At 45.1% G+C, this 19,084-nt stretch overlaps 1 protein-coding gene across 1 annotated transcript in view; it reads right to left on the reverse strand.

Annotated features, from left to right (window-relative positions):
• Window positions 1-8,539: 8,539 nt before the first annotated feature.
• The window catches only part of LOC119292848, a 28,538-nt gene continuing 17,993 nt past the window's right edge, over window positions 8,540-19,084 (reverse strand). Inside the window, exon 7 of the mRNA XM_037571537.1 lies at window positions 8,540-8,723. Coding sequence (XP_037427434.1) covers window positions 8,540-8,723 — 184 coding nt within the window. The remainder of the gene's footprint in view (window positions 8,724-19,084) is intronic.

Genomic DNA, 19,084 nt, shown 5'->3' on the forward strand with positions numbered 1-19,084 from the left:
TATAAACAAAGGTACACGGAGAGATATGTTATATTACTGTTTAACAGAAGAAATGTCTGCCAAAGAAAATAGTCCCGCTATCGGTTCCTTTCTTTGGGTTGTCATGCTAAGCATGATCATGAAACCTCAGCTCCAATGTAAGAGCAAAATATCGAGGATTTAGTTTGGGAGGCCAGTTAATAGCCCCCGGTAGTGTTCGGTGACAGTCGAGGTCAAGCCATAAACACTTCGGCCATTGTTATGAATGGCCCGTCGTTTAACACCGTCATCGGATCGCTGACCAGTTTACGCTTATTGTGCTAGTCAGTTTTCGGCTTTCGGGCAACCCAACTATTGACCGAAGACACAATTCGAAACCGATGCATATATAGCAATATCCGAGAATGTTTTTGCCGAATCTCTAAAGGTGTCCGGCGTTGCACTGTGAGACTTGTGCTGAAAACACACAAATAGTTTAAAAGTCACATAAGCTTGGAAAACCAAGAAAAACGTCAGTAAAAACTTGACGTCCGAACAAGATCAAGTGTCCGGTGCCAATCCGAAAATTGGCCTTAGCAAAAGAAGTGCTTATGTCGTGCTTTAACATGATACATCTTATCTCAAGACTTCAAGCGGGTCAGCCAACGGCTTCAACCTCCTATCCTGAGGGTGGAGTACTTCTCATTAGGCCAGTTTAGCAAACTAAACTCTAGCGACTTTGAGAGAGAAATTAGGCTCCCCGGCTAGTGACCACACGCTCGTGTCGAAAAAAGGAGTGATAGATAATAATAGTAATAATAAAACTTTGCAACGACTAAGAAGAAGAACACTTATCCTAAAATGGCTCATATAAATTTAAGAGCCCCCAAGTGACTTGGGTAAAAGAATGATTGCATGTACTGAAGTACTTATATCATATCTATGTTCAACCGAACTTTAAACACGTCTTAACCGACCGTCGGCTTCTCCCTCTTCGGTCAAGGACCGAAAAGTGTTATGTACTCCATCTGTCGAGAATATCGACGGTGTTTCCAATAACCAGGCAATCATGCCATAAGGCTGTAACAGACAAAGCGCGCTCAGGGAACTTATGCTATATTACTGCAAAGTGTAAGAAGCATCTTCAAAGAAAATAGTACCCCCACCGATACCTTTCTTCGTTGCTCATTGTTATTATGAGACTTGTGCAATATATTTTTTGTACTCATGAGTTCCGTTGTGTGCCGACCATCATTGAAAACTATAAGAGCGCTAGCTTTCGACTTCACCCAGTCTGAGGTCCGGCTCGGATGACCCGATCGTGACAATCACAGAGGTGCTCCCTTTACTCCCTAGCCGAACAATCGAGAACATAGGGGTAAACACAGGAGCGAGGCAACCCAGCTTGCAAATCGCTTAAGTCAATATGGTGCATATTATGGCGTAATACATGAACAAGGAATGAAGCCGTACAAGTATAATCATATGCAAGAGGAAAAGCTTCATGAAGGAAGCCCCCAAATGAATTGGGTATTTGAATTTATGCGTCACAAACAAAGTTTGGACAAGGAAATTTTTTACAAGCAACATTTTTCCAAAAAAGTATAATGCTTGGTCGAGCCGAACACAAGTTAAAAATTTAAAACTTTGAGCATGAAGGCAACTTAGCTGGTTAATGTGTTCGGTATTGATGACGCGGTCCGAGCTTGATGCGGGACAAGGTTCCATCCCCCAAGCCGGTCACGAGGTGGCGGAGCAAAGAGCTTGGCACTCCGAAGTGGTGACATAGCACGGTCAATGCAGGACGACAGGGTGATGCCGAAGTCCCTGACATGGGGTAATGAAGTGTTGACGAAGCCCGCCGTCCAACCGAGGTGACGCCAAAGTATATAGTCCGGCTGGATCATTTTCCTGTGCACAAAAAATAGTGCAAACCGGAGATAATAGTAAAAAAAAATTCATTGCATAACAAATAATTTATGCAAAGTGAGTAATAAAAGAAATATGGCCTGGCGCTGAAGTCAATGTCGATGCAGGGCGGCGGCGTGATGCGGTAAAGGCATGGGGAGGCCTGAATTCACAGGTCGGTTCGAGTTCCGGATGCGGCGTTCGCCGGACTATGTAGGAAAACTGACCGAACCACCATGCGACCGTCGTTAATGCGGCCACCATTTGATAGACCTGGCTTATTTGTTGTAGCAATCCGAAGAAAGGTGATTCCCAAAATTGGTACTCGATCCTCACACCTATCGCCTGATGGGCGATAAAGTAAGGGCATGGCGATGCTAGCAAAGGTTGGCTCGCCGAGGCAAAGCCCTTTGTCCAGCTAACGTGACGGAGCTGGTCGGCCAGCGATGCCGAAGTCTCTGGAGTAGGTTGATGAAGAGATGATGAAGCCCCGGTCCAGCTAACGTGATGAAGCCTCGGTGTCAGCCGATGAGTCGAATTAGGTCGGCGTGATGGACACCAGCTTGAAAAAACAACAGTGCGGCCCTGCCGATGCAAGTCGTGACGTGGTCGATGTCGGCTTGATGAAGTGACCGTGCGGCGATGCAGGTCTGCCCGCTCCGTGTAATCCATGGGGCGGCGATGTTGGTGATGATTTATCTTTCGCGATGCTGAACTATTGTTCGGCTGGACGAGATGATGATCCAAAGAAATTGAGCTTGGTTCAACAAAGCGGCGACGTGTCTAACGCAGGTCGGCCGCCGTGGAGTGATGTTGTCGGGCTGGTTTGACACCGGCGCGACGGTGAAGTTCGTATTGCAAGAATACTTTTAATACTACTGGAATGTGTTTGAGAATAAAAGACAACACCCCATACGAAAACTTCCTTCAAAAAGGATGTCCGAGATCCCGTTCATAAAGAAGATGAATTCGGGTCGGATTCGTTCTCGCGCAGAAAGTAGATCCAAAAAGTGACGCACTAATCGGAAGTTTCCCGGAGTTTGGACGGTCGGATCTAGCTGAATTTTTGGTAGGTGGTAGATATGGGAATTACGCAGCAAATCAACGGTTGGATCTTCCAAAGGACATCCGAGCTAGATGCTGGATACCACGCCCTAAACTTGTCCGGATTCTTGTCCTGATTCAACAGGGCTCCGGTATATCGGAGATTGCCGGAGATTCCTCCATCGGAACTCGATGAAATTTTTGCAGGGTTGTTGTAGACTTAATTCTGCATAATTCCACAGAAGTAATCCTTTAGGCGACACTCGAGGAGGCGGTGGCGACGGATACAAGTTTGCTGTCCAGAAAAACAGCACAGTCGTCTGAGGGCAATGTTGACGTTGAGCCCCCGAGCTCCATGGAGGACTCCTCCATGATCTTGATAGAGATCGGAGTTGGTGTTGATGAAGGACCTCATCCGAACATGACGATCGGAGGTAGGGCGCAGTCCTCGGTCAAGCCAAGGTGACCAGTCGAGCTGGTGACGAAGAAGCCGACGTCGCATTTGACCTGCAGTCGAGCCATTGATCCTTTCGCCGATCACACAGTGGAACTCTCAATGAAAGCACCAATGTCGATGTCAAAACCGGCGGATCTCGGATAGGGGGTCCCAAGCAGTGCGTCTTAGGATCAATGATAACAGGAGGCAAGGGACACAATGTTTACCCAGGTTCGGGCCCTCTCGATGGAGGTAAAACCCTACTCCTGCTTGATTAATATTGATGATATGGGTAGTACAAGAGTTGATCTACCACGAGATTAGAGAGACTAAACCATAGAAGCTAGCCTATGGTATGATTGTTGTATATCTATCGACTAGCCTGGCCCCGGTTTATATAATGCACCAGAGGCCTAGGATAACAAGAGTCCTAGCCGAATACGCCGGTGGGGAGGAGTCCTTGTCTTGATCGCCAAGTCTTGTGGATTCTTCCTTGTATGCGGCAGCCGTCCGGACTGGCCCATGAGTATACGGCCATGGGGGTCCTCGGTCCAATCTAACAGATCGGGAGATGACGCGTTGAGTACCCCCTAGTCCAGGACACCGTCAAGGGGTTTCATGCAAGCTTGTAGGCCTGTCATTTGTTTGGATGGATGCCACCTGAAGACGAAGTATGGAGGTGTTATGCTGTGTGTTGTTGGCATGGATCCTAATGACTACATTTACCCTCTAGCTTTTGAAGTTGTTGAGGTAGAGAACACTGGCACATGGAAATGGTTTTTGTCAAATTTGAAGAGTGACTTGGGAATTCTAAACACATAGCCATGAACTATAATGTCATACAAGCAAAAGGGGCTGATCAAGTGAGTGAGGCAACACTTTCCTGATGTAAAGCACAGATACCGTGTTATGCATATATGGCAGAATTTTCAGCAAACTCATAGAAGAGATGTTCTTAAGAACCAGTTGTGGAAGTGTGCAAGGAGCACAACACCAGAACTGTGGGCTAAAAGCATGGAGGAAATGAAGGCAATCAGCCTAGAAGCATAAAAATGGCTTGAGCAGCTACCACCCAACACTTGGGTTAGGGGCTTCCAAAGAGAATCGATCAAGTGTGATATCCTTCTGAACAACAACTATGAGGTTTTCAACAAATATATTCTTGAGTCTAGGGAGAGGCATCTCAGATCAATGATTTACAAGATCAAAACACAGCTCATGGTCAGATTCTACAACAAAAGAAAGGAGGCAGAGACATGGCCTGGCTCAATATGCCCAAAAATTAGGAAAAGAATTGAGAAGAATATAGAGCTGTCAGCTACATGCATGGTTTCAGGGGCTGGTGATGGCATCTTTCAGGTTGACAACAGGAACAAGACATACATTGTTGACATTAAGGAAGAAAGCTGTACATGCAAAAGGTGGGATCTTAGTGGAGTTCCATGTCACCATGCAATTGCATGCTGCAGGCATGAGAGGATTGATCCTAAGAGTTTGGTGCACTCCTGTTATAGTATAGAAGCATTCAAGCTAGTAGACAAACCCATTATCAAGCCTTGCATAGATAGGAGTGAGTGACAGAGGATGAATGGTTGTGAAATCAAGCCACCTGTAGGGAGGCCTTCAAACAAGAGTAGGAGAAAGGAGCCTTATGAGATTGAAAAGAAAGATGGAACCAAGGTGATGAGCAGACATGGAATCACGATAACATGTTCATACTGCAATGAATCTGGCCACAACATCAAAGGATGTAATCAAAGAAAGGCTGGCATTTTGCCAAATCTAGCATAGAGAACAACAAGAAGGGGTCCAAGGGCCATTCCTGAAGATGGGTCAGATGATGAACTTGTTCTGCCACAACAAGATGATGGCCAAGGTATGCAGGAGGAGGTTCATGTCACACAAGATGATGGTCAAGTTACATAGGAGGAGGTCCATGTTGATGGCTAATATACACATGAGGAGGTCATTGTCACACAAGATGATGGAGCAGATACACCGATTGTTTTTCAGGCAAATTCTCCACTTTTGTCCCTTCCTTTTTAGTTGTATTTTTCAGGCCCATTCCTTTTTTGTTGTACTGATGCTAGCATGTGATGATTGTTTTTGTACACGTGTAGGACTTTGGATTTACAATGCTTCATAGGATGTAACAATCCAGACCTGTTCCTAGAGAAGATACTAAAAGCATTTTGCTAGATTCATCATTCATCTCACTGGCAGCAAGTTCTCACACTTCAGCATAGACAACAACAACTACAAATGAAGGCAACCAGACCATGAAGTTGATGAAGATGAAAAGAGAGAAAGAAAGACAGATGGCAGCCAGGAGAGATGCAGCACTTGAGGCCATGAATGAGATGGCGAAGAAGAAAGTGGAGTAGGCAACAGCAAAAAGGAAAGAAATTGCAAGGAGGAAAGCAGAGAAGTTGGAAAGAAGAAGAAGAGCAGCACAAGAGAAGAAAGTTGTGGAATCTGCAGAAAGGCTGGAAGCTGTAGCAGCAAGAAAAGCTGCATTGCAAGAAGAGAAGGAGGCCAGAGCCCTTGAAGAAATGGCAGCTAAAGCAGAGGCAACACTGAAGAGAAAAGAAGATCAAGAAGCAAAGAGAACTATGGCAACACTGAAGAGAAAAGAAGATCAAGAAGCAAGGAAGAAACAACAAGAAGACGCCAAGAGAATAAGAGCTGAGCAGAGGAAGCAAGCAGGGCCAAGTGGACATGTGCCCAAGAAGCTGAAGAGAGTGAACATGTTTGATGAGTTCAGATGAATGAAACTGAATTCAGTGTTGTTGCACTTGTAATTTTTTGGCAAAAACTACAATGAGACTCTTTGAAACGGTTAGAGTTCAGATGATTCAGTAATGTTGCCAACATGAAAATTACAATGCACTTGTAATATTTGTATTCATTCAATGGCTTGATTCACTAAATTCAAAATAAAAACTGTTAGAGTTCAGTGCAGAATCAGTGGCTTTATTCACTGAATTCAAAATGAAAGCTGCAATGAATCAGTGGTTCATTTATCTCTTCATTGGTTTTGTACTTAACTGCATAAAATAAAAAAATAAAAACAAAAAAGGGTGGCCTGGGTCTTGAACCCAGGACTTGTGGTATTGAACCTTGGGGGCAGTGCCAGTGGCGTGAGTACTAGTGCTTTGATCAAGGGCAGGTACTAAACTAACTATTTAGTAGTTGCTAGTGGCCCAATGACCCATGCCTTTTCGGTTTCCTTCTCTACTATTTAAGCCCACCCACCCACCGCTCCACTCTCCACTCACCTCTAGTCCACAGTCCACTCACGTCGCCTCGGTTACCCCGCTACCAAACTCCCACTCCACCATCAAGAAACCCCCGCCACCGAGCACCACACCGCCGTCGACACCATGGAGAACAGCCCCGCCGGGCAGAGGCTCATCGATGACCTGGCAGGCAATGACAGGGCCATGCGCGCCGACCTGAGGGAGATCGGGCGGTGGTTCCCGAGCATCGGAATGATGTGTCACCACGCGCGTGGCCTCCTCAAGGTCATGACCGAGGACGAGCTGGACCGCGCCATCACCAACCCCAAAGGTATCTCTCCAGGTGTGGTCCTCCGTTTCGGGATGCAGGAGACGCGCTCTGACGACCCATGGCAGCGCGCGCGGTGGTGTATGTACCGGTCCACCACCACTCCGCGGCAGCTCGATGTACATCGCGTTTCCTCCAGGATGGAGTGCGTCAAGGATGTCGAACTAGTCTTCCCCGCGCCTGTCAACATGGCGTACTGGGACCGCTTCCAGCCTGACCTGCTGCTGCGCGACGATGTCTTCGACACCGGCTCGTCCTAGTTAGAGTACGACTCCGACGACACCTATGGCTACGATGTCGACTCGTCCTGTTCGACTGGCTGGGAGGAGCCGGAGGTGATTGTCCTCTCTGACAATGAGCCGGAGGTCAAGGTGGCGGTGCCTGTCGTCCACGAGCCGGAGGTCTAGATGGTGGCGTGCCTCACCAGGGAGGGTGATAAGCACCGCTCCATTGACGTCGGGCTGCTTCCTTATGTTCCTGACATCGTCAAGCAGGAGGTGGAGGTGGTCTTGGGCCTGGAAGCACAAGTTGACGTCACAGTACAGCCAGAGAGGAAGAAGAAGAGGAAGGTGACAGTTGCCATGGAGGTTCGCTGCTCGGAGCGCCTCTAGAAGATGAAGAACTGAAGATGCAGTAGCCAACATGAAGAAGATGCAGTTAGTTAGGTATGCTAAAATACACAAATTTTCAGCATATAAGTTATAAAAGAGTGTAGTTTGTTAGGTGTGCTTGTATATTAAGCACATAAGTTATTTGTAATTTCTGTTGGCAATGTTGAAGTACTATGTGTTGGCAATGTTGATGCTGTCTTGCTGAACTAAGTAAGCTGAACTAAGTAAGTGGTTGTCCCTTTTTGATGTTGATGTTGATGCTGATGAAGTGCTACAAAATAGTGTAGTTTTTGCTGTTAATGATGTCTTGTCCTCTTTGTCTAGTTGATGCTGCTATCTAGTTGATGCTGTCTTGTTGCTATATAAGGCAACAATCCAAAAGTGTCTTGTTGCTATATAAGGCAACAATCCAAAAGAAGAATCTTTGACTTAACTGAATTTTGTCTTAACTGAACTTTGTCTTAACTGAACTTTTTCAGATAACTAAATTCAATCAACTATTAAAATTCAGTTAACTGTAAAAATTCAGTTATCCTAACTGAACTTTGTCTTAACTTAACTTTGTCAGATAACTACAGTTAATTTTTTTCTTCAATCATAATTTGGTACATATGTTCAGTTTGCAGCAAATTCAGCAATACAATTTAGTTAATTGACAAATAACTTCAATTTGAGTTAACAAAAATGGCAACAACTGCAGCAACTACATTTATCTAATTTTATTAGATATATTTACTTAACTAAATTTGGTAACTAGCCCTTCTTAACAACAAAAATGTCCTGATAGCAAAAATGCCCTAGGTTAACTACACATGTCACGAAAGATAGAAATTGAGTTAACAAAAATGGCTTGATAACAAAAATTCCTTTGGTTAACTACACTGACACAAATTCAATCAAATTAAGTTAAAAATAAGAGGAAAAGAGATACAAATCTAGGAGGAGGTTCATGTTCATTTGACAGACAATACACATTCTAGGAAAGATACAAAGTCATTTTTTACATGACACAAATTCAATCAAATTCATTCAGCATGCCCTTCAACTTCCTTATCTTCTCCTTAGTGGCCTCTTTGTGTTTGAATAGGTCACCAGTCATGTACTCAAGCTTCCTTTTCTCATGCTTCAAATCATCCCTCTCTTGAATCACTTGGCCCCTCTCCTGCACTGCTTGGTCCCTCTGTTTCTCTGCTTTAACCCTGAAGACCTAATGAATGTTGGTTACTGATACGTCTCCAACGTATCTATAATTTTTGATTGTTCCATGCTATTATATTACCCCTTTTAGATGTTTATGGGGTTTATTTTACACATTTATATCTTTTCTGGGACTAACCTACTAGCCGGAGGCCCAGCCCGTATTGCTGTTTTTTTGCCTATTTCAGTATTTCGAAGAAAAGGAATATCAAATGGAGTCCAAACGGAATGAAACCTTCGGGAGCGTGATTTTTGGAACGAACGTGATCCAGAGGACTTGGAGTGTAAGCCAAGAAGCAGCCGAGGTGGCCACGATATAGGAGGGCGCGCCCACCCCCTCTAGGCGCGCCCCCTGTCTTGTGGGCCCCTCGGGCGGCCATCGACGTACTTCTTCCTCCTATATAAGCCTATGTACCCCGAAAACATCCAGGGAGCCAACGAAACACAATTTCCACCACCGTAACCTTATGTATCCACGAGATCCCATCTTGGAGCCTTCGTCGGCGCTCCGTCGGAGGGGGAATCGACCACGGAGGGCTTCTACATCAACACCATAGCCCTTCCGATGGGTTGTGAGTAGTTTACCACAGACCTTCGGGTCCATAGTTATTAGCTAGATGGCTTCTTCTCTCTTTTTGGATCTCAATACAATGTTCTCCCCCTCTCTTGTGGAGATCTATTCGATGTAAACTCTTTTTGCGGTGTGTTTGTCGAGATCCGATGAATTGTGGGTTTAAGATCAAGTTTATCTATGAGAAATATTTGAATCTCCTCTGAATTCTTTTATGTATGATTTTAGTTATCTTTGCAAGTCTCTTCGAATTATCAGTTTGCTTTGGCCTACTAGATTGATCTTTCTTGCCATGGGAGAAGTGCTTAGCTTTGGGTTCAATCTTGCGGTGTCCTTACCCAGTGACAGAAAGGGTTGCAAGGCATGTATTGTATTGTTGCCATCGAGGATAAAAAGATGGGGTTTATATCATATTGCATGAGTTTATCCCTCTACATCATGTCATCTTTCTTAATGCGTCACTCTGTTCTTTATGAACTTAATACTCTAGATGCAGGCAGGAGTCGGTCGATGTGTGGAGTAATAGTAGTAGATGCAGGCAGGAGTCGGTCTACTTGTTGGACGTGATGCCTATATACATGATCATGCCAAGATAATCTCATAACTATTTGCTTTTCTATCAATTTCTCGACAGTAATTTGTTCACCCACCGTAATACTTATGCTATATTGAGAGAAGCCTCTAGTGAAACCTATGGCCCCCGGGTCTATCTTTTATCATATTTGCTTTCAATCTTCTTTTATTTGCATCTTTACTTTTTGCATCTATAATATAAAATACCAAAAATATATTTATCTTCTCATACTATCTCTATGAGATCTCACTTTCGCAAGTGGCCGTGAAGGGATTGACAACCCCTTTATTGCGTTGGTTGCGAGTTCTTTGTTTGTTTGTGTAGGTGCATGGGACTTTTGAGGAGCCTCCTACTGGATTGATACCTTGGTTCTCAAAAACTGAGGGAAATACTTACGCTACTATTGCTGCATCACCCTTTCCTCTTCATGGAAAACCAACGCAACCTCAAGACGAAGCAAAAAGGATTTCTGGCGCCGTTGCCGGGGAGGTCTTCGCTCAAGTCAAGACATACCAAGTACCCATCACAAACCCATCTCCCTTGCATTTACATTATTTGCCATTTGCCTCTCGTTTTCCTCTCCCCCACTTCACCCTTGCCGTTTTATTTGCCCTCTCTTTCCCAACCTCTCTCTCTCTCTCTCTCTTTTCGCTTGCCTTTTTCTGTTTGCTTGTGTGTTAGATTACTTGTTGCCATGGCACAAGATAATACCAAATTGTGTGATTTCTCCAATACCAATAATAATGATTTCCTTAGTACTCCAATTGCTCCTCTTAATGATGTTGAGTCTTGTGAAATCAATACTGCTTTGCTGAATCTTGTTATGAAAGATCAATTCGCCGGCCTTCCTAGTGAAGATGCCGCTACTCATCTAAACAACTTTGTTGATTTGTGTGATATGCAAAAGAAGAAATCTATGGATAATCATATTGTTAAATTGAAGTTATTTCTGTTTTCACTTAGAGATCGTGCTAAAGTTTGGTTCTCGTCTTTGCCTAAAAATAGTATTGATTCTTGGAACAAGTGCAAAGATGCTTTTATCTCTAAGTATTTTCCTCCTGCTAAGATCATCAGTCGTAGGAACGATATTATGAATTTTAAACAACTTGATCATGAGCATGTTGCCCAATCTTGGGAAAGAATGAAATTGATGATTCGCAATTTCCCTACTCATGGTTTGAATTTATGGATGATCATACAAATTTTTTATGCCGGTTTGAATTTTGCTTCTAGAAATCTTTTAGATTCGGCCAAGGGAGGCACGTTTATGGAAATCACGTTAGGAGATGCTACAAAACTTCTTGATAATATTATGGCTAATTATTCTCAATGGCACACCGAAAGATCTTCTAGTAAAAAAGTGCATGCTATAGAAGAAATCAATGTTTTGAGTGGAAAGATGGATGAACTTATGAATTTGTTTGCTACTAGAAATACTCCTCTTGATCCCAATGATATGCCTTTGTATACTTTGATTGAGAATAATAATGAATCTATGGATGTGAATTTTGTTGGTAGGAATATTTTCGGTAACAATGCTTATTGAGGAAACTTTAATTCTAGACCGTTCCCTAGTAATTCGTCTAATAATTATGGAAATTCCTACAATAGTTCTTATGGTAATTTTAATAATATGCCCCCTGATTTTGAGAATAGTGTGAAAGAATTTATGATTTCTCAAAAGATTTTTAATGCCTTGCTTGAAGAAAAATTGCTAAAGTTGATGATTTGGCTAGGAACGTTGATAAACTTTCACTTGATGTTGATTCTCTTAAACTTAGATCTTCTCCTCCTAAGCATGATATCAATGAGTCTCTCAAAGCAATGAGAATTTACATTGATGAGTGCAAGGAAAAAACCGCTAGATTGCGTGCTAAGAAAGATTGCTTTGTAAAGGCGTGTTCTTCTAGTTTCCATGAAAATAATGATGAAGATCTTAAAGTTATTGAAGTGTCTCCTATTAGATCTTTGTGTTGCAATATGAATCTTGATAATAATGGGACTGGATCTGAGTCAACTTTAGTTAGAAGGCATCACAATAATTCAGAGTTTTTAGATCTTGATGCTAAAATTGGTAAAAGTGGGATTGGAGAGGTCATGACTTTAAATAGCATTGAACTCACTATTTCGGATTTCAAGGAATTTGATTATGATAATTGTTCTATAGAAGGTTGTATTTCCTTGTTGCAATCCATTGTTAATTCTCCACATGCTTATAGTCAAAATAAAACTTTTACCAAACATATCGTTGATGCCTTGATGCAATCTTATGATAAAAAACTTAATTTGGAAGTTTCTATACCTAGAAAACTTAATGATGAGTGGGAACCTACTATAAAGATTAGAATTAAAGATCATGAGTGGGAACCTAATATAAAGATTAGAATTAAAGATCATGAGTGTTTTGCTTTGTGTGATTTGGGTGCTAGTGTTTCCACGATTCCGAAAACTTTATGTGATATTCTAGTTTTTCCAAGATCTTGATGATTGCTCTTTAAATTTGCACCTTGCGGATTCCACCATTAAAAAGCCAATGGGAAGGATCAATGATGTTCTCATTGTTGCAAATAGAAATCTGGTGCCCGTAGATTTTATCGTTCTTGATATAGATTGCAATCTTTCTTGCCCTATTATTCTTGGTAGACCTTTCCTTAGAACGATTGATGCGATTATTGATATGAAGGAAGGGAATATTAGATTCCAGTTTCCATTAAATAAAGGCAAGGAGCACTTTCCAAGAAAGAAAGTCAAACTATCTTATGAATCTATCATGCGAGCTACATATGAATTAAGTGCCAAAGATGGCACTAGTTAGATCTATCTTCGCTTTTATGCCTAGCTAGGGGCGTTAAACGATAGCGCTAGTTGGGAGGCAACCCAATTTTCTTTGTGTTTTTTTGTTTTTGTTCCTGTTTAGTAATAATTTTTGCATCTACTTTCTGTTTAGATGTGTTTTTATCTTTTATTTAGTGTTTGTGCCAAGTAGAACCTATAGGATAACCTATGATGATAGTTGATTTGATTCTGCTGAAAAACAGAAACTTTGCGCTCATTAGAAAAAATTCAATAAATCACAGAAACGTGATTTTGCATTGATTCTTTTTTGTGCTGATCAATATACAAATTTTCCAGTACGTCTTATTTTGGTGGGAGTTTTAGAGTTCCAGAAGTTTGCGTTAGTTACAGATTACTACAGACTGTTCTGTTTTTGACAGATTCTGTTTTTCGTGTGTTGTTTGCTTATTTTGATGCATCTATGGCTAGTACGTAAGGGTATGAACCATAGAGAACTTGGAATACAGTAGGTTTAACACCAAAATAAATAAAGAATGAGTTCATTACAATACCTTATGTGGTGGTTTTGTTTTCTTTCACTAACAGAGCTTGTAAGATTTCCTGTTGAGTTTTGTGTTCTGAAGTTTTCAAGTTTTGGGTAAAGCTTTGATGGACTATGGAATAAAGAGTGGCAAGAGCCTAAGCTTGGGGATGCCCATTGAGGGAGTCCTGGATTAGGGGGTGTCCGGATGACCGGACTATAACCTTTGGCCGGACTCCTGGACTATGTAGATACAAGATTGAAGACTTCGTCCCGTGTCCGGATGGGACTTTCCTTGGCGTGGAAGGCAAGCTTGGCAATACGGATATGTAGATCTCCTCCCATTGTAACCGACTCTGTGTAACCCTAGCCCTCTCCGGTGTCTATATAAACCGGAGGGTTTTAGTCCGTAGGACGAACAACAATCATACCATAGGCTAGCTTCTAGGGTTTAGCCTCTCTGATCTCGTGGTAGATCTACTCTTGTACCACCCATATCATCAATATTAATCAAGCAGGAGTAGGGTTTTACCTCCATCGAGAGGGCCCGAACCTGGGTAAAAACATCGTGTCCCTTGTCTCCTGTTACCATCCGCCTAGACACACAGTTCGGGACCCCCTACCCGAGATCCGCCGGTTTTGACACCGACATTGGTGCTTTCATTGAGAGTTCCTCTGTGTCGTCATCTTTAGGCCCGATGGCTCCTCCGATCATCAACAACAATGCGGTCTAGGGTGAGACTTTTCTCCCCGGACAGATCTTCGTATTCGGCGGCTTTGCACTGCGGGCCAATTCGCTTGGCCATCTAGAGCAGATCAAAAGCTACGCCCCTGGCCATTAGGTCAGATTTGGAAGTTTGAACTACACGGCTGATGTCCGCGGAGACTTGATCTTCGACGGGTTCGAGCCACAGCCGAGCGTGCCGCATTGTCACGATGGGCATGATCTAGCACTGCCGCCGAACAGTGCCCAGGAGGCCGCACCAGTGTCCGCTCCGACCCCTAGCTCAGAGCCGACTGCGCCAATCGAGGATGGGTGGTTGGACACCGCCTCGGGGGCTGCGATCTCTACGGCGATCGAGCTGAACACCAGCCTTGTCCTCTGCGAAGCCCGTGACTCCAAGGTGCCGGACTCCTCCCCAGACTCCGAACCTTCTGCGCCCCTGCCGATCGAATCCGATTGGGCGCTGATCATGGAGTTCGCCGCCGCGGACATCTCTCAACACTCGCCCTTCGGCGACATTCTGAATTCACTAAAGTCTCTCTCTTTATCAGGAGAGCCCTGGCCAGACTATGGTCAGCAAGGATGGGATGCGGATGACGAAGAAATTCAAAGCCCACCCACCACCCACTTTGTAGCCACTGTTGATGATTTAACCGACATGCTCGACTTAGACCCCGAAGACATCGACGGTATGGACGACGATGTAGGAGGTGAACAGGAACCAGCACCTATAGGGAACTGGACAACCACCTCATCTCACGATGTATACATGGTGGACACACCTAAAAGAAACGATGACGAGTAACAAAGGGACGCAATGAGGGATTGTTCCCTCGAAAAGCAGTCAAAGCAGTGGCGTAAGCGCCGCTCCAAACCCCACCTCGACAGAGACAAGAGCCATACAGACCCAGCCACAGAGCAGGGCGAACCGGCGGACGACGAACATGCCATCGAGCAACCGTCCGAACAGGGCAACTTGGGTAAACAAACCGAACAACCCGTCCCAGACGAAGATAATAGTACGGACGACCTCACGCCGGACAAGTTGATGGAGCAGAAGAACCTCCACAAAAGGCTCATCGCCACTGCGCGTAGCCTGAAAAAGCAGAAGCGGAAGCTCAAAACAGCGGAAGATGCACTCAGAATTAGATGGGGAAAAGTACTCAACACCGCAGACAAATAGGGTGACAGTCGCCACACAAAGAGCTATCCGAAGCGAAAATTACTGCTGGAATTTGATGAGGAGGCCTTAGAGCCCCCGCAATCAAAAAATAAGGAAGCCACCCGGTCGGATAAACAAACCCATGGCCAACATAGAGCGGCAAATGGCGCCGCACACAAGCCGGCACGCGATTCGCACAAGGATTTGCATCAAAAAAACGGCCCAGCCAGATCTATCTACGGGCCAAGAAAGCAAGCTCTAGTAAGCAATGCAACACAACAAGTATCCGAACATCATGACACACCCAAATATAGGGGTGCCGCACACCCCCTATGTTTCACCGATGAGGTGCTAGACCATGAATTTCCAGCGGGATTCAAGCCCATAATCATAAAGGCATACGACGGAACAACAAACCCTGGAGTCTGGATTGAGGATTATATCCTCCACATACACATGGCTAGAGGAGATGACCTCCACGCCATAAAATACTTACCCCTCAAGCTCAAAGGGCCAGCCCGGCATTGGCTTAAAAGCCTTCCCGAAAACACCATCGGAAGTTGGGAAGAGCTCGAGGATGCTTTTCGGGCAAATTTTCAAGGGACCTATGTCCGACCTCCGGATGCAGACGATCTAAGTCATATAACTCAACAACCCATAGAGTCAGCCCGGAAACTCTGGAACAGATTTCTTACTAAAAAGAACCAGATAGTCGACTGTCCAGACGCCGAAGCCTTAGCAGCTTTCAAACACAGCGTTCGAGACGAATGGCTCGCCAGACACCTCGGCCAAGAAAAGCCAAGAACAATGGGCGCATTAACAAGCCTCATGACCTGCTTTTGCGCAGGAAAGGATAGCTTGTTGGCAAGAAGCAGTACCAGCGACCCAAGTACATCCGAAGTTAGGGATGGAAACGGGAAACCACGACATAGCAAGGACCGGCACCGGACCAAGGGAAACAGCCCGAAGAGCATAGCAGTCAACGCCGGATTCAAAAGCTCTCAGCAGAATCCGAAAAAGCTGCCCCTCAAGGATAACAGGGACGAGCTATCTAACCTAAACAAAATCTTGGACAAAATATGCCAAATCCATAGTACTCCCGGGAAGCCTGCAAACCATACTCACAGAGATTGTTGGGTCTTCAAGCAATCCAGCAAACTCAACGCCGAACACAAGGGGCTCGACATACCAAGCGAGGACGATGACGAACCCCACAAGCAGAGCACCGGAGAACAAAAGAAGTTCCCACAAGAAGTCAAAATAGTAAACTCACTTCAGTGACAAATGGGAAAAACAGAGTGGTGCCTATAGAGATACGCGCCATACGGCCTGTCCCAGAGGAGTCCCGCCACTGGTTGTTAAAACCAATCACCTTCGACCATCAGGATTACTCTAGAAGTATTCGGAACGCAGGCTGGACTGCCTTGATATTAGATCCGATAATTGACGGACTCCACTTTACACAAGTCCTAATGGACGGCGGCAGTGGTCTAAACCTGCTATATCAGGACACAATCCGCAAAATGGGGATAAACTCAACAAAAATTCTCCATGGCAACACTTCCTTTCAAGGGGTAACGCCAGGCCCAGATACCCATTGTACGGGTTCTCTCCTATTAGAAGTTATGTTTGGCTCCCCCGACAACTTCCGCCACGAAAAGCTAACCTTCCACATCGCCCCATTTACAAGTAGCTATCAAGCACTACTGGGACGCGAAGCTTTCGCCCGCTTTAACGCAATACCGCATTATGCATCCCTTACACTTAAAATGCCGAGTCCGCGAGGCATCATCTCATTAAAGGGAAATATCGAGTGTTCCTCGAGCGCGGAAGACTGTGCGGCTGCCTTGACAGCCACACACTAAACCGGCTTCACTAATCAAAGCACCTAAACAGGTCGTTTAGACCCCGGACATGGCTAGACGAGTCCGGCGTAAACATACAAGGTCTTACTAGCCGCATACCCCCGTACAAGGGGCTTCGCGCGTGTACAACAAGAGACAATAAAGCTCAATTCTACCCATTTTTTGAATTATACTTTGTTTACTTAATATAACATAGATTTTCGCACGATCTTTTTCAACTAAGTTCCTCTCTTTTACAGATGAACACCGTGCTACACCCGTCCAGGATACGGCACAACGGAGACACAGGCGCAGACGTGCAGTAGGGACCCGTACCAAGGATTCTTTTCAGATTAATACCCTGCGTAAACCTTTTTCATTGTCTCTTGTTGATACACATCCCCCGGTTTCTTGTTATAACCGAGGAGGAGGCTGGCGTCTTGGCATGTGGCCACGTCAGAATTTTGCACGTACCTAGACACCAGGGGCTTCTTACCAAGGGCGTTGTTCAGCCCGTTTTCATAAAGACCGAATACCTTAGGGAGTGTTCGGCGTCGCGAGTTTGGCCTTATATGCATCAGCTCCGAATCATGTCTTTGGTCAAATGTTGGGTTTGCCCGGCTCCTGTGTTTTGCTGCCTTACGTTCCGCTCTATCGGCTAAGGCGGCACCAGGAGAACTACTGTGATTGCACCCCGGTTCGGCCAGGCGAGCACCTCGGTAGAGAAAGCCGAAAACTGACTGTCATGATATAGCGTGAGACTGGTCAACCACTCAATGACCCGTCGGAATCTTTAGGATTCCTCCGCATTAACAAAGGGCCGTTTCCCGGCCAGGCACACACGCGCCCCGAATTCGGGTGAGCGCAGTGCCCCTAGGGGGCTATATAGTAGCCCCACTGTCAAACTCCTATGGCTAAGTGAAAGTGATAAAGCATTATGGTCTGGTTGCCTAGTTCACTGCGCTATCACCTCCTTAATAGGACCAAGACGTTGGATCAAGTGTGAAAATGCGCCTTTTGCGAACACCCCCACATTATATGCGTGGGGGCTGAAGCCGAAGACTGCCATCTTTCAGGTTATATACACATATACATTAATGGCCGCACATGAGGTATTCTAATTCTTGAAGGCACAAGTATAAAAAGCTTTTATATTCCATCGAAACATTGTTTTACAATAATACATGTTATTCGAACATAACATCCTTCGGCACTGCGTCTCTATTAAACGAGCGCCATGCAGAACTTCCTGAAAATAGTGCTCGGCAGGTACTCGGCTCTCGTCCGAATCTTGGGATGCAACATCAATGGCCTTCATCTCCGCCCAGTATGTCTTGACACGGGCAAGAGCCATCTGCACCCTCTATGCACGCTGACCTCTTCATTGCATTAATATGCGGCACCGCACGGAGGAACTGCTGCACCAAGCTAAAATAACTCTTCGACTCGGGCCTTTTCGGCCACAGATGACTCACGACATACTTCATGGCGAGTCCGCATAACCTATTCAGCTCCGCCCATGCGGCCAAACGATCGGTTAATGGAAGTGGGCGCTCTGGATTGTGAAACTGCGACCAAAAAAGCTTTTCCACTTTGTGGTCCTTTTGATCGCGGAAGTGTTCGGCCGCGTCCGCGGCACTCGCCGCCAAGTCCAGATAAGTGTTCGCCGCACTCCACTGCCGGTCCAATGGAGCATATTTAGGATCCCCGAACTTCATCCGCAGCATAAAGGGCTTTCCAGCCGTGATATCTCCGGCCTGACGTAGCTCCTCCTTCATAGCTCTCATCGTAGAGCGAGTATCCTTGGCCTCGGTAGTGATCTTCTCTAGGTCCTTCTGTGCCACCCGATCTTCTTTTTCAAGAAGCTTGCAGCGGTCGGCAGCATTCTTCAACTTTACAGCCATCTCGGCCATTTCCTTCTTGCTTTGGCAGTGAGCAGCTTGTTCGGCTTTCAGCTCTCCAGCCGCCTTTAAGGCAGCCGCATCGCTTTTCCTGGCCTGCTCCTTGGCTCGCGCAAGTTCCGCCCGAAGGTTCTCCATGGCAGCGGCACCATCTGCATCAAGCACACATGTTGTAAGGTACGAGCATCAAGCTATTCTTACCAGGTGTCTTCGGAGAAATTACATACCTTGTGCCTCGTCCAACCGCTTGTTGACAAGCGCGATGTCGGCA

This window comes from Triticum dicoccoides, chromosome 4B, assembly GCF_002162155.2.
Source record: "Triticum dicoccoides isolate Atlit2015 ecotype Zavitan chromosome 4B, WEW_v2.0, whole genome shotgun sequence".
NCBI lineage: Eukaryota > Viridiplantae > Streptophyta > Magnoliopsida > Poales > Poaceae > Triticum > Triticum dicoccoides.